The following is a 14,665-nucleotide window of genomic DNA, read 5'->3' on the forward strand; positions in this document are numbered from 1 at the left end:
AAAAAAAAGGAATGTTGACAATTCTTACACACACACAACGAATACCACATATATAAAATATACTGTGAATTTCTCTGGGAGATGAATAAAGTATCTATCTATACTGATTTATATAGTATTTGCAGAGGTATGCAGTTCATTTACTGAAACACCTGTACTAAGTCATCACTAAATGAAGATGTACTATACAGGTACTTTGGTTTCTTTCATTTTAGCAGGTTCACCTTAGATAAATCATGACCAGAGACAATACATCAGTGGTGTCCAAAGTGTGGCCTGGGTGCCATTTGCCATTTTTTAAAATTATTATAGTCTAAAAAATGCAATAAAAGACTTTGAGTGCACTAAAATTGGCTCATAATGTCATCGCAAGACACGACAAGCCAGTATTTGTGTTACTTGAAAGGATGGACAGTAAAGAGTAAGTTATTTTTAGGAAATTGGCGCCATACTACATGTTGACCCTTCAGGTCAGGTCTGATGTTCAAACCACGTCAGCTAAAATAACCAACATGACTTCATGCAACACAAAATAGATCAAAGCCTATAGAGAAGGAAGGAACCAAGGAAGGAAGATCCGGAAATGCTTAGAAGGACCAAAATATGGCAAAATACTACAAGTATTACATGTTATCATGAATGAACCTATTAATACATGGTCACAGCGTGTATATAAAATCATCCAACCTTGTTTTTTTAATAAGCATACAGGTGCAACAAGCATTACGTGCTGTAATGAGCTGGCTCTTTTTTATCAGTTTTTATATCTGTAGAATGCACAAAAAACAGGAAGACATGTGTAATGTTCTTACATAAAGATTGTGGACCATGTACTTAATGTCTTGTACCACTCGCTTACATACTAGACTGATTTAAAAACCACAAATGCGTAGAATACACAACTTATTCCAAGTCAGTCAAGGTATTAAAACAAACACGTTTATTATTTTTTATATACAATTAGACACGTTGAGAAACAAATATGGCAGCTTTGCACCCCAGCTGGATGGCGTTTTTAAGTAGCCAGTATCCAGGTACCTAAATCAGGAGGAAAAAATGTGTATTGCACACTGTATTGTGGCATAAAGTTGTTGTTACTTACTGATTCAGCATCATGTTCTAATCCTGTATCATGATGGTCCATCTCATCATCTCGGAATTCCTTTATGACCTAAATATTTTCACACATACAGACTATTAATATAAATATAAGCAGACTTGATGATCATATTGAACCGTCACCAAAAGAGAGCAATCACCTTTAATAGTTCCGTGTATCTCTCTGGGTCCTTTTCCATCAGAGCTCTTATCTGGCTGTTGTAATGTTCAGAGATGCTCTCCTCCACCGCCACTGTGCAGGCCATGGCCCCCTCTTTGCCCAGCAATGCAGTAGATGCCCCTTTTGGACAGTGATGGCATGACAAATACCTTTAAAATTCAAGAACACAACACCTGACAAGTGTCCTAAAAGCAACTGCGAGGGAAAACAAATAATTATTAAAGTCCGCCACATGTTATATTTTACAACTTTGATATGTAATCAAACACAGTTTAGCATTCTGTCACATAGAGACTTCATAAATATAACTTTACACTAAAATAACATATTGCTATTTTCACACCAACCTAATAAATAGCCTGCAACATTCCAGAGGGGCAGCAGTGCCGTGGGCCGGACTCTGCTCTCTGCAAGTATTTCATTAAACTTCTCGAGGTGTTTTTTCTCTTGATCCCACATTTCCTGCAATTAAAAATAAAGAGCAACTCAAAATTTGAATTTAAAAAAAGGAAATGGAAAGCGTGAACACATTTTATGGCCAATGACCTTGCAAGAACATTTACTGAAGAAGCTTTCACATTCACACTATAACTCCTGTCCTATTCCGATGCTGCATTCCATGTGTGGCTTTAACAGTGACGTGGCTAATTCATACTTCAGAATTTTGTGCTCATCGTGGACAACACATGAAGAAATACATATGATGCAGCTATGAAGTTAAAGGCAATCAATCTAGCATACAGTATTTTTCTCAAGTTTGCCAGTGGATCTCGACAGTGTGAAGCAGTGTCCAAAAATACGCTATCACCAACAGGTTTCAAACGGCTGGACTACTTCATGATCGCAAGTCAGAGTTCTGTTCAGCCCAGAGACAAGCTTTGGTCGTACCTGAATGAGAGGGCCAGTACTAGACCTCCCAAGTACTGCCATCTGTCCGGCGTAGATTCGACTTGCACCATATTCACCCGCATGGTCGACGCGCAGGATGCGATCAAGCATCTCCTTCTCCTCGCTGTCAAGTGCTGGCGGGACCACACTGTAGCAACGTGAGCTCCACGGGGATCCTGCAGTCACCCACACATAAGAAAGCAACTTTTCAGTAGCTCTTTCAAGCACCTTTAGGCCTTCATAGACAAAAGGACACCCATCCACAAACAAAAGCTTAATTTATGTGTCTCAACTGCTCTAAGCTGGTGCGCACTCACACTTAGCCATTTGTTTGTGTAGTGGAAGAAGAGGATCTAACTCCAGCCATCCATCCATTGTCTTGCTGCTTATCCTCACTAGGGTCGCGGAGGTATGCTGGAGCCTATCCCAGCTGCCGTTGAGTGAGAGGCGGGGTACACCCTGGACTGGTCGCCAAGGATCTAACTCACACTGTTTACACTGTGTACTATAGCATACTATTGTTAAAGCGTAAGTATGTACATATCAGTGTGGGGATTTAAATACTGCCTCGGTTAATTCACTCCCTCACGTTGCTTTTACGACATAATCATTTGGCATTCACGTTACATATACTACATTATAAAAATAACTATGTAAACCCCATCAACAGGATTTGCGGACGATAATTCTTTTAGCATGATTAGCATGATTAGCTCTAAACTCTTGCTTACCTCTGCTTTTCGCTCTCTGCCGTACAATCACTGGGAACGCCTTTTGTGACCACTCATGTAACGCGACGTATGCGGATCTTTGCATGGTCGTCAATTTTCGGACCGAATTTCCCCAGCTTTCCAAAAAGTCAAGTAAGATGAACGTAAACTGTCATTGAAAAATGTCAGCGGCTGTCCGTGTGCGTCGGTGGCTGATGACGTCACTGTGTTTGCACAACATGTCACATAAGAATGACGTCATACCTGATCAGCGGAAATACTTTTGTTACCTAATTGCCTTTTGTAGAACTACAGGGCATTTTTATGTCTAATTTAGCTTGCTTTTATCTAACTTTCATTAAAATACAACTATACAACTAGTACTATGAGTAGGTCACATAATGTGTTAGGTGTGATCCAGATAAAGTTTAATAGTTTCCTTTATTTTCTAGTGAGGTCTATTTATATATGCATATTTGCATGGTTCATACCATTCGAAGATGCTGACTGGTCACTTTTGCAGTGCTCACTCACCACAGCACATTTTTTAGAATTCACATAGTTGGCCTAGTTTATGCATATCTGTCTGTGGGAGGAAACCAAGCATTTAGGTAAATAAAGTCCATTCATTCATTTTCTCCGGCTTATTCTAAAATACAGTAATTACATCTTGGCAGGGCACTGTCTTCTTTTCCATGTCAAACAAATCCGGAGTGCTTCTTTAGTTAACGATTGTTATGTAACACACAAAAAAAAATGAAGTTTGAAATGTATTCTCGTTAATGGTCTGCAGATGGCAGTGTTGCACAAAGAAGGCAGCCTTATGAGTTGTGTTTAAAACTTCATTTGATTTGGTCTGTGAACCAAGTCAAATCTCCCTGAAACAAACCAAACTGGAACCGAGGTGGTGTGGTGATGGCACTCTCTTTTATCATCTTAAATCAGCAATGCCTAAATCAGGTGCCTTTCAGCAAGACATACAAATAGTCATTATGTGGAATGATGGGGTGCATGCTGCAGAGCTGTGAATCTATGCCTGGGTTTGTCTTGTGTTTGTGTGTTTGCTTGTGGTGAGACACCGGTTATGTGCTTCCCTAACTGTCTGCCTAACTGTGGGCGACTGAGCATGTGCGGTTATACGCACAGCAGGTAATGTGGGCTGCCTGTTGTGTCCTCAGGGGCGTGTGTTTGTGTGGATGCAACAGGTAATCAATCACGATAGCAACCCAAAATGCCCTCTATTCAAACAGTTCAGTTTCGGGTAGTTGTGACATCTGCACATAATGTTAACTTGGCACTTATTCCTTATGGTTTGCTTAGTGTCCAATTTAAGGCGTATGCACACTTGACCAATTGTACCGTGCCATGGGACTGCACCTTAATCAGGAGGGGTGTGAGAGGCCGGGAGGACTTTCAATATTAGTGCAGACCTGCCAAAATGTATGAATATGGTAATGGTAATGGTTTTATTTCATTTGAACATGCATCAGATTACAATTGAGTGCATCCCATAATCACTTCACAGTTCCACATGTCCAAAAGGAGTAGGAAGAAGCAAAGCTTATTAAATCCTACCCCTCCATCTGGTACTTTTACAATCAGTAACTGTTACATTTGTTCACTTCCTGCTTTCCATAAAACAGTTTAAGGTTTTTTTTTGTTTAGTAAGTGTCAATATAGTGATATATATAGCACATCATGACTGGTTCAAGACTCTTCATCCTTGTACAGGGGTCTCAAACTCAATTTACTTGGGGGCCACTGGAGCTCGGGTCTGGGTGAGACTGGTCCGCATCAGGTTTTCCAAAAAATAAAAATAAAAAACGCATTTATTAAAAACAAAAACATTTCAAAAACTTAAGGTTTAACCCTAACCCTAACCCTCATCTAGTTATTTCCTTTAAACTTAAATAGCCAAAAACTTACCACTTCCACACGGATAGGGAGGATAACTATTAACAGTTATTTAACCTTTAACATGAACATTAATCAAATAATGTAATAATTTTTTCTGGGTACATGATACCATACAGCATACATATCAAACTTGCGCGGGCCGCACTAACATTAAACTTTCATATCAAGGCGGGGGCCTCAAACTAGTGTCCTGCGGGCCGCGTGTTTGAGACCCCTGTCCTTGTATTTAGCAAACATCAACTGCTTGTATTGTAAATGTGTGATATTATCAGATAAAAAGGAGTCCAAAAGGAGTAGGAAGAAGCAAAGCTTATTAAATCCTACCCCTCCATTTGGTACTTTTACAATCAGTAACTGTTACATTTGTTCACTTCCTGCTTTCCATAATACAGTTTAAGATTTTTATTTTTTTTTTAATAATGCACCTCGTACCGAAGTACGAGGTGATATGACCATACAATGCCATAATGGGTACCATAGTAAGTGTCAATATAGTGATATATATAGCACATCAAGACTCTTCATCCTTGTATTTAGCAAACATCAACTGCTTGTATTGTTTCTTGAATTGGCTCATCGTTGTGCATTGTTTGAGTTCCTTACTTAATGCATTCCAGAGTTTGATTCCATTTATAAATTATTTGTAATCATATCGGTATTTGCAATATTGGCCTTGTATTTACTTGGCGTCAGATTGATAACAAAACAAAACCAACCCTACTCTAAAGTGAAAAGATGAGAAGTGAAAAAAAACAGATGAGTCACAAAGACATTTCTGGTGAGGAAAGTGTGAGTCTAGTCAGTCAACATAATGTGAGAGCAATGATAAGCATTTGAGTTTTATGGCTAAAGTAGTTGCTGGGAGATATTTACCAGGAAACGCTTGAAAACATTCTTGGTACAGTATTTCAGCAATGTGTGAAATGCCCTCATGAACACACACGGCCAACTCTACCAACAATGATAAAGGTTACCAGGTTCCTGAAATAAATATCGCATAAACGCCCAACACAGAGACCAGAGAGGCTCATAATTTTGTTAAATGAGCAGTCATAAACAATATTACATACAAGAGAACAGACACTGACGTGCAACACACACTTAGGTGTCCTAGTCAGAGACCAAATGAGACAAGACCTATCACGTCTCCTCTCAGTGAAAGCAGACAGTGTTGACTCACTAAAGTCTAGGGGCTCTTTGCCTGCGTCCCACCACAGCTATGCACTTGTCTGACCAGAGCCTCAGAGCAAGGCTGTGCAGACTTACACTTGTCCACAGAAGCACGCAAAACAGGTCGGAGATGCACAGTACCTCAGTACAATACAGTATTCATACCTATTGTCCGTAGGTATGAATGTGACTGTGAATGGTTGTTTGTCTATATGTGCCCTGTGATTGGCTGGCGACCAGTCCAGGGTATACCCCGCCTGGGATAGGCTCCAGCACCCCAGCGACCCCTGTGAGGATAAGCGGTAGAAAATGAATGAATGAATGAATAATGCAAGTCAGCGTTCCATCAAAATGATATCGATACCGCTGATATGTCTTCTCCCATGTCTTGCCCTGATCCTTGGGTTTCTTCCAGTTAGCCCTTTCCCCCTTCCCGTATCGAGTCCAGGTGTGCCTTGTTGTGTTATTAATCTATGTATTTAGTTCCCACTTTTATGCCTTGTCATCATATGTTGTCGTTTTGTAGCACAAAAGTTAATTTTGTACCACTCCTTACCCCCGCAGATAGCGTCCTCAATGCCCTCCAACTTTCAAATAAGTTTTTCATATTACATAACAAAGAGAAAGAGAGTTGTTGACATTCACAAATATTGCTTAGGCTGTCCAAGACAATAAAATGTAATCTTCTTCAGAAAACATTCCAGTGCATCCCATTATTCATCCAAACATGTGACAAAACTGGGTTAAAGAAATTGCTCAACTGCTTCAAGCCAACCATGTTTATTTTTGCATCATTCTGGCAAAACAATGAGCTCTCATAAAAGGCAACGTTAAAATCTCATTTTGAGATTACCAAACAGCCACCTAACAATTTTTAGAGAGTGTACACAAATAAAACGAGAAGAAAGTGATTTTTCATGCATTATTGGATTGTTTACACTCCACAGGCTCGTGTGCCGCAGAGTGACACAGTCAAACCGCTGCTTTCATGGACGCTGGGGAGTGTATATAGCAATGTCTGGTACAAGTTAAATAGCCCATGTCTGTCTGGCATAGTTCCTTCAGGGGGTTTTATGTGTGTTTTTTTATCCCCACCAAAGAGGTAGGATACCTGAATGGATGCACATTTTTGATTCTTTGATTTTGAGATTGATTTTGACCTGCGGACAAATAGTGGTACGCGATTAAATTATGGATAGTATAATATGTTAAATACTACTATGCTTTGCTAAATTCTGGTGAAAGACATAAGACGTAAAAAGTCTGCAGACTATTAGAGGCCCATTGTGGCATCCAATGTCATGATCGCAGATTAATATTGTTGCTCTACTTTTGTTGTGGCTTCAGCCTTATATCTTCAGTTCAGTTGTATCTTGGTAACGGTGATGGTAATGGTAATGGTAATGGTAATGGTAATGGTAATGGTAATGGTAATGGTAATGGTAATGGTAATGGTAATGTAATGGTAATGGTAATGTAATGGTATTGGTAATGGTTTTATTTCATTTGAACATGCATCAGATTACAATTGAGTGCATCCCATAATCAGTTCACAGTTCCACATGTCCAAAAGGAGTAGGAAGAAGCAAAGCTTATTAAATCCTACCCCTCCATCTTGTACTTTTACAATCAGTAACTGTTACATTTGTTCACTTCCTGCTTTCCATAATACAGTTTAAGTTTTTTTGTTTGTTTTTTTTTCAATAATGCACCTCGTACAAAGTACTGCTATTTAGCAAACATCTTCAGGTTGTGGCGCTCAACCTGAGGTGATAAACATTTGGATCTTAAGCTGTCCTACCTAGTTATTGAGCATGAAATGATGAAACTTGCTTGGATGAGAGATGAAAAACGTGTGTCAACCAAGACAGCCCCACAGCATCCAGGTTCTTAAGGAATGTGATAGACGGTGGTCCAGGATCTTTTCAAAGCTGTCTGAAAGTTAAGCTAAAGTCTTCCCATGTCTGAGTTTTTGCAACTGTCAGAGCCAGCCGGTATCTGTCAGCTGTCTCTGGAGACCCATGGACCAAAAATGCCAGATAGGACTCCTCCTTCAGCTTGACGGTATCTTTCACCAATGATATCCACCAACGGGTTCTGGCGTTACTGCCACAACAGGCACCGACCCCCAATCAGCTGCCTCCACAATGAAGGCACGGAACATGGCCCATTCAAACTAAATGTCCGCTGCCTCCCTCAGAATGGAGATGAGCTCCTTGATCGATTAGCTTGTTAGGTTCCTTTGTCCTGAGCGAACAATGGAAATCAAAGCGACATGGATAGTTTTATTAAAGCTGGAACTAACAACATATTTTGAGCATGCATACAAGGACACTGGAATGCATCATATATCACAATTCACAATTAGAAAAAGAAAAGGAAGAAGCAAATCTTATTTAATCCTACCCCCTCTCAGTTTCACATCAATTACTAAAACATTTGATCACTTCCTGTATTCCAAATGCACTCTTAGTCAATGTCACTCCAGAAATTTCACGTAAGAAATGCGGATAATAGGCAAAATTCCAAAAAAAGTGTAGTTTTCCTTTCAGCGTTTACCACATGATACTCACGCCATTTGTCTGTCAGTGTTTCACAGCTCAGTATATAAATGCATAAATGTCACAACCGCAATCCTGCTCAGTTTTCCTCGGTGGTATTTTTAGCAGTGCTTTGTCAACAGGAAAGGCAGCAAAAGCGTTTTTGTTGATGCCTGTCTTACCACTTCAGCGTGGTGACTATGATCTGGTGCCACAGTGCGTCAGAACCGAGATTGAGTGGGCGTTTGGCTCCAACTTCTATTAAGAAGCGAACCGCTGACATTATTGGGAAACTTGTCCCGTGGGCTTCCACTCGTTGCTATTTTTGGATCGCGGCACTTCTGTTTTGAGTTAAAGGAGAAGCCAAAGTATCCTGATGTGCTTTGTTAAAATCATTTAGCAGCATTTACACTAAGACCTGCATGTCAATGCTTGAATCTGTCTAATGTCTGAACATGTTCAATTCAATTAGTGATGAACAATTACAGTACAAACCAACTAGTGGATCATCTCTGTGCTATTAACTTGCAATGCCATTACTAAGTTGGTAAAAACCGAGCTCAAGTATCATTGACACACAGCTAGATGGCGACTGGAGAAGAGAGCCACAATTCGAGTTGGACCTCATCACTGAAAAGTCCAGGGTGTACCCCGCCTCTCACCCGAAGACAGGTGGGATAGGCTCCAGCACCCCCTGTGACTCTCGTGAGGATAAGCAGTAGAAAATGAATAAATTAGTTCATTCATTTTCTTGTGCTTATCCTCATTATCCTCACCATAAGTAACAATTTATCAGTTTCCTAACTATGTTTATTTTGTGTAAGTCATGGAGCAAAAGCGGTTGATCAGATTCAGGATCCAACACATATGCCTGTATGTTGAAAGCTGACATTAAAAAATATACATGGCCCATTATTATCAACTCTTATATCGTTCGCAGATAGCGGTACAAACCGGGAGTCCTTTTGAGTGAAACGGTAAAACGGATCGTTTTTGCGGGAACCACAAAAGCCCAAAAAAAAATACAGCCGAATAGGTGCAGATTCTGGAAGAACTAGAAAGCTTTGTGTGCTGGATATTGTGTGTAGCCGCTCTATAGGAGTTCACAACCCTTGTGAGGAAAAGCGGTAGAAAATGAATGAATTAATATATATATATAGAGAGAGCGTCTTGTATATATTGTATATATAGTGCATATTGTATTGTATGGAAATAACATGACTGTGGTCAATAACAAGCTCTTTATTGTAAACAATAATGGCTACTGTCGGCCGTAACCACGCCACCAAAACACAGCCAGACTAAAAAAAAACAGACTAAAAAGACGCAGGGTGGGTCGTGACCCAGGCTAATCGCTACCAAATAAAAAGTCCAGTATTATAGCTGAAGAAGAAATAGAAAACGTGTTATTTTAAGGAACCACCCACTGCTTCAGAAAGTTTGTTTACATTCTACTCCATTTGTCACTGCTACACCAACTCTACGTAACCAATGACTTTTCCGAAATGATTCTTACATAACACAACTGAATCATACTTTAATGTTTTCGACACAATGATGTCAATTCTGAAACCTGCACTGAATAATGATTATTATGTTTGACAGTGTTTGTGAAGAGAGAGTGTGTACAGTATGACTTACTGTCTAGTGTCCCTGTGTTGGGTGAGCACAGCAGATTTCCACTCAGAGCTTCTGTGCTTCCAACACAGTAAGGAAAAGACCAGTAAAGCATTTGCTCTCCGAAGTAACCCAAGCGTCATTACTGCGCGTCTGAGGTTTTGGAGCTGTTCTGCTCAGATTAAAGACAAGAAAAAGAAAAATTTGTTAACAGCAATTGGTTATGCAACAGGTTGGCGATTCTCACACAGGTCTCTGACTTAGTCATTCACTTTCATGTGTGTGTGTTGCACTGGCAGTTGTTGTGCATAAATGAAAAAACCCTTGTGCTAAAGCAGGTGTTACTCAATTACTCATGTTTGATTTCCTCTGCCCATTTACATCCAAGCCAGCACAATCCGTAATAGTGTTCAGGGGCGGTACTATAAATCAAGGTTCATACAAAAATGGTCTTCAGCTTACGACTCAGATGATGGCATCAAACATCTTCTTCTTTTTTCTCTTTCGGCTTTTCTCTTGTGGCTTTTCACCACAGCAAATCAATCTACTCCATACAACCCTGTCTTCTGCATCTGATGTCCTATCTCTCCTCTGGACATGTCCCAACCATCTCAGTCTGGCCTCTCTGACTTTATCTCCAAGGCCTCTAACATGTAATGTCGCTCTCATGTACTCCTTCCTGATCCTATCCATCCTGGTCACTCCCAATGAGAACCTCAGCATCCTCATCTCCGCTACCTCCAGTTCTGCTTCCTGTCTTTTCCTCAGTGGCACTGTCTCTAGACCAGGGGTCTCAAACACGCGGCCCGCGGGCCAAAGGTGGCCCGCAGGACACTAGTTTGAGGCCCCCGCCTTGATATGAAAGTTTAATGTTAGTGCGCGGCCGGCGCAAGTTTGATATGGATGCTGTATGGTATCATGTACCCAGAAAAAATTATTACATTTGATTAATGTTCATGTTAAAGGTTAAATAACTGTTAATAGTTATCCTCCCTATCCGTGTGGAAGTGGTAAGTTTTTGGCTATTTAAGTTTAAAGGAAATAACTTGAAGGCTACCGTTTAGGTCGCTAGCTCTCTAGTTTGCGAGTTAGCATGTGTCTCAAGACCCTGCAGTTGCGCAATATGTTGTAAATAAAAAGAGTATAAATGTGACTATAGTCGTGTTTTGTCATGTCTACAGGGCTCTAATAATGCTTTGTTCATTTTAATCTGAAAAAAATAATTTGTCTACCCACCAACTATATGTGGTTTCTTAAGTTTTTATTATTTGCCGTTTTATTATTATTATTATATTTATTTATTACTGATTGATTGATTTTCTTTATTCTTGATTTGTTTATTTATTTTTCATCTTATTTTGTGCAGAAAAATAAAAATGAAGATATCTGAGAACAGTGCAATGTTTTATCAGAGCTTTTATTGTAGAAAATCGGAACCAAAGCACTGAAAAAGTTTGTATATTTTTCCGTTTTTAATAAATGCGTTTTTTTTTTTTGAAAACCTGATGCGGCCCAGCCTTGCCCAGACCAAGGCTCCAGTGGCCCCCAGGTAAATTGAGTTTGAGACCCCTGCTCTAGACCAAACAACACGGCTGGTCTCACCACAGTTTTGTATACCTTTCCTTTCATTTTAGGTGAAACTCTTCTATCACACATCACGCCTGACACTTTTCTCCACCCGTTCTATCCTGCCTGCACATGCTTCTTCACCTCCTTTTCCTTTCCTTTTGATAGGAAGGTAAAAAAGCTTTTCCAGACTTCTTCCTTCAAACAAGTACGTCTTCTTGATTTATCTACAGCAGTGACATGTGGTGAGTTTCATGGCTGGTGTGGCACTGACTCATTTTGGGGGGGGTGAATACTGGTTTCTCATTAGGCGGAATATCATAAGAAGGAGAATAAGTCACTTTGGTTCCAAAAACTGATACTTCTTAGACACATTTTGTAATTTTAAAAACATAAACAAAAACATCATCTCCGTGCTTGTGGTTGGCGGAGGTCAAAATACAAAGACGGAAAGTTCCAATTTGTCAAGTCCAAAATTTGCAGTAAACACAGAGCAAATAGCAGGCTCGCCACAAATAACAAATGACGACCAGACAAAGACAAGACAGAAAAGGAGCGCAAACTCCTAGAATGTAACGACACTTTCAGTTGTTCAAAGGATAAATATACATAGTTCATTTTTCTGAGGTGCCCCAAGAATGCAATAATTTTGAATATAGCATCTGTTCTTCCAGGTTCAAGATCAACCTGGCATCAAAACTGGTACCAAGGTGAATACAAGTTCATCATAAATTTTCTGGAATTACAACAGACAAGGCTACCCAAGTCTTCCCAGTTTCTCTTCTTTTTTTCTGTGTTTCTTCTTGCTCCGGTCCGATCGCTCCAAATGCGCGTAGCAAAAACATCAAATAACGGCAAATAAAATTTCATGGTATTGGGAAGTTGGAGCCTACACCTTTCCTGACACAGAGCAAATCTGTTTAGCATATCTGCCCCAATGGCTGGACAGGACATAAAAAATTAAAAATTAAAAATTAAAAATTAAAAATTAAAAATTAAAAATTAAAAATTAAAAATTAAAAATTAAAAATTAAAAATTAAAAATTAAAAATTAAAAATTAAAAATTAAAAATTAAAAATTTAAAATTTAAAATTTAAAATTTAAAATTTAAAATTTAAAATTTAAAATTTAAAATTTAAAATTTAAAATTCACCTTTCGCCTTCACTGTTCAGCTCAGCTAATGTTCTTAATCAGCAAACCAACATTAAAAGTAATGGAATGCTTGACGCATTATGTGAGAATTTTTCTCTCTGTGTAAATATGCGTCTTCGTGGCAGGTCGCAGGCCACAAAGGTGGTAAATACCTTTGGCTTCATATCACTGGCAAAGTAATGTGAGGCAAGTCTGAATTCCAGAGACTGGAATGAAACACATACGCAGAACCCAAACAGTATTATCCTCATTCAATTAAGTAGACTTGTACAACACAGCAGGAACCATGTGTAAAAAAAGCGGAAAACAGGGCCCGTTTATAATTACTCGCGGAGCCTGATCTCAATATGTGGGCAGTAGTGAAGTTGTGGCACTAATTTAAGACACTTTATTTAACATTTGAGAGAGAGCAAAAACAGAACAAATATTTTGTTCGTCGGTTTCAGGCCCCTCCCTTTGCTTCGCTCTTGCTAAATTTGTCTTCCCTTGCTCAAACGTATAAGAAGCCAAAATGACACCATTATTTTGACTAGACTGTTTTTTCCTCCCAGGAACAGAGGCCAGAGGAAGTGTAGATGACCTAGACTGGTTAACCACTGCCCGACCACAGGCTGGCCGAGGCACTACCACCCCCGCAGACAACCTCCGCATCCAGCGTCTGCCAACCCCACGTTACTACTACTACACGCCACGACCACAAGAAGCCCTAATACTAGCCTCCCACTGGCTCCATGCTGCGCCCTCTCTCGCTCCCTGCAAGCGTAAACAGTCTGCCGCCGAGCTATGCACTGACACCAACCTTATTTCGGTTGTATTTACAGACCAGACGTGCATTGGCTTTTTTTTTACATTGTCTGCTTTTGGGTCTGTACCGCCACTTTGCACACTTTTTGCTCTTTGCACGTGCAGAGTGTGTCATATTTGGGTGGGGGGTGGTATTTTTTCGCTATGGAGTTACACCACAAACATCCTGAAGCTCCCTTGGAGCGATCAGCTGAGTCTTGGCTTGGATCCTGCTGTGCGGTTTATTCTGGATGGAGCATATAGGTCCATTTGAATAGAAAAACTTATATCATATATACACACATGCACTAATGACATGTAATACCCCTGCAGGGAATCGGTGGAATTTTGTAGATTTTTTTTTAAATGGCAACCATTTAGGTATGTTACATACCTTTTTCTAAATTCAAACTGTTCTTCAATAAATTAACAGTAATATTTATCATTAGAAAACCACATTGCTATAACAGAACCCTAGCACACTGGTTATTTTCTCAATATGTGTAGCCACTTGTTGCTAGGCAGAATTCATGGTGCATATTAAATTGTGTGTCAAAGTTTAAAAAATAACGATGGTCTACAATGGCAGTCAATCTCACTCACTGCAGGAACAGGAAGTTGGAGAGGGTTTACCCCAAAAAGCACTATAAGGATTATGTGACATGTCTACTTAGGTATATAGGGGGTCCTTGGGTTACGTACAAGTTCCTTTTATACCTAAATTATAGTTCATTTAGCTCCTAAGTCACACTGTACACAGAACACATGCAGGACATAAATACAGTAATACAGCGCTAAATACAGCAATTAAATGAAACAGTCTTTTAAAAAAAACATGAAAGCCAAAGCATGAGCTACCGTTTCAAATACTGCATAAGACCACTACACTATCGCTTTATGTGGCAGTTTGTCCGAGAGTAGTAAAAGGGGACCTATATGCTCCTTTTTAGGCCCTTTTGTATTGAGTTAGTTGTAGACTCCTATAGAGCAGCTCCACACAATAACCAGCACACAACGCTTTATAGTCCTTCCAGAATCTGC

At 39.7% G+C, this 14,665-nt stretch overlaps 1 protein-coding gene across 2 annotated transcripts; it reads right to left on the minus strand.

Moving 5' to 3' along the window:
• Positions 1–896: 896 nt before the first annotated feature.
• Positions 897–3,111, minus strand: coq7 (coenzyme Q7 homolog, ubiquinone (yeast)). Of its 2 annotated transcripts, XM_058076991.2 has the most exons (6): positions 2,899–3,111; positions 2,168–2,343; positions 1,627–1,741; positions 1,260–1,399; positions 1,103–1,171; positions 897–1,038 (listed from the first exon to the last, which is right to left on the minus strand). In XM_058076991.2, the coding sequence occupies exons 1-6, from the start codon at positions 2,981–2,983 to the stop codon at positions 961–963; spliced, it is 663 nt and encodes a 220-aa protein (XP_057932974.2). In that variant the 5' UTR covers positions 2,984–3,111; the 3' UTR covers positions 897–960. The 2 variants fall into 2 exon arrangements, with proteins under 2 accessions (XP_057932974.2, XP_057932966.2); XM_058076983.2 differs by having other exon boundaries at positions 1,001–1,171.
• Between the last annotated feature and the right edge of the window lie 11,554 nt (positions 3,112–14,665).

The sequence above is a fragment of the Doryrhamphus excisus genome, linkage group LG9 (assembly GCF_037039965.1).
Source record: "Doryrhamphus excisus strain RoL-2023G ecotype Guam linkage group LG9, RoL_Dexc_Guam_v1.1, whole genome shotgun sequence".
In the NCBI taxonomy this organism is placed as follows: Eukaryota; Metazoa; Chordata; class Actinopteri; order Syngnathiformes; family Syngnathidae; genus Doryrhamphus; species Doryrhamphus excisus.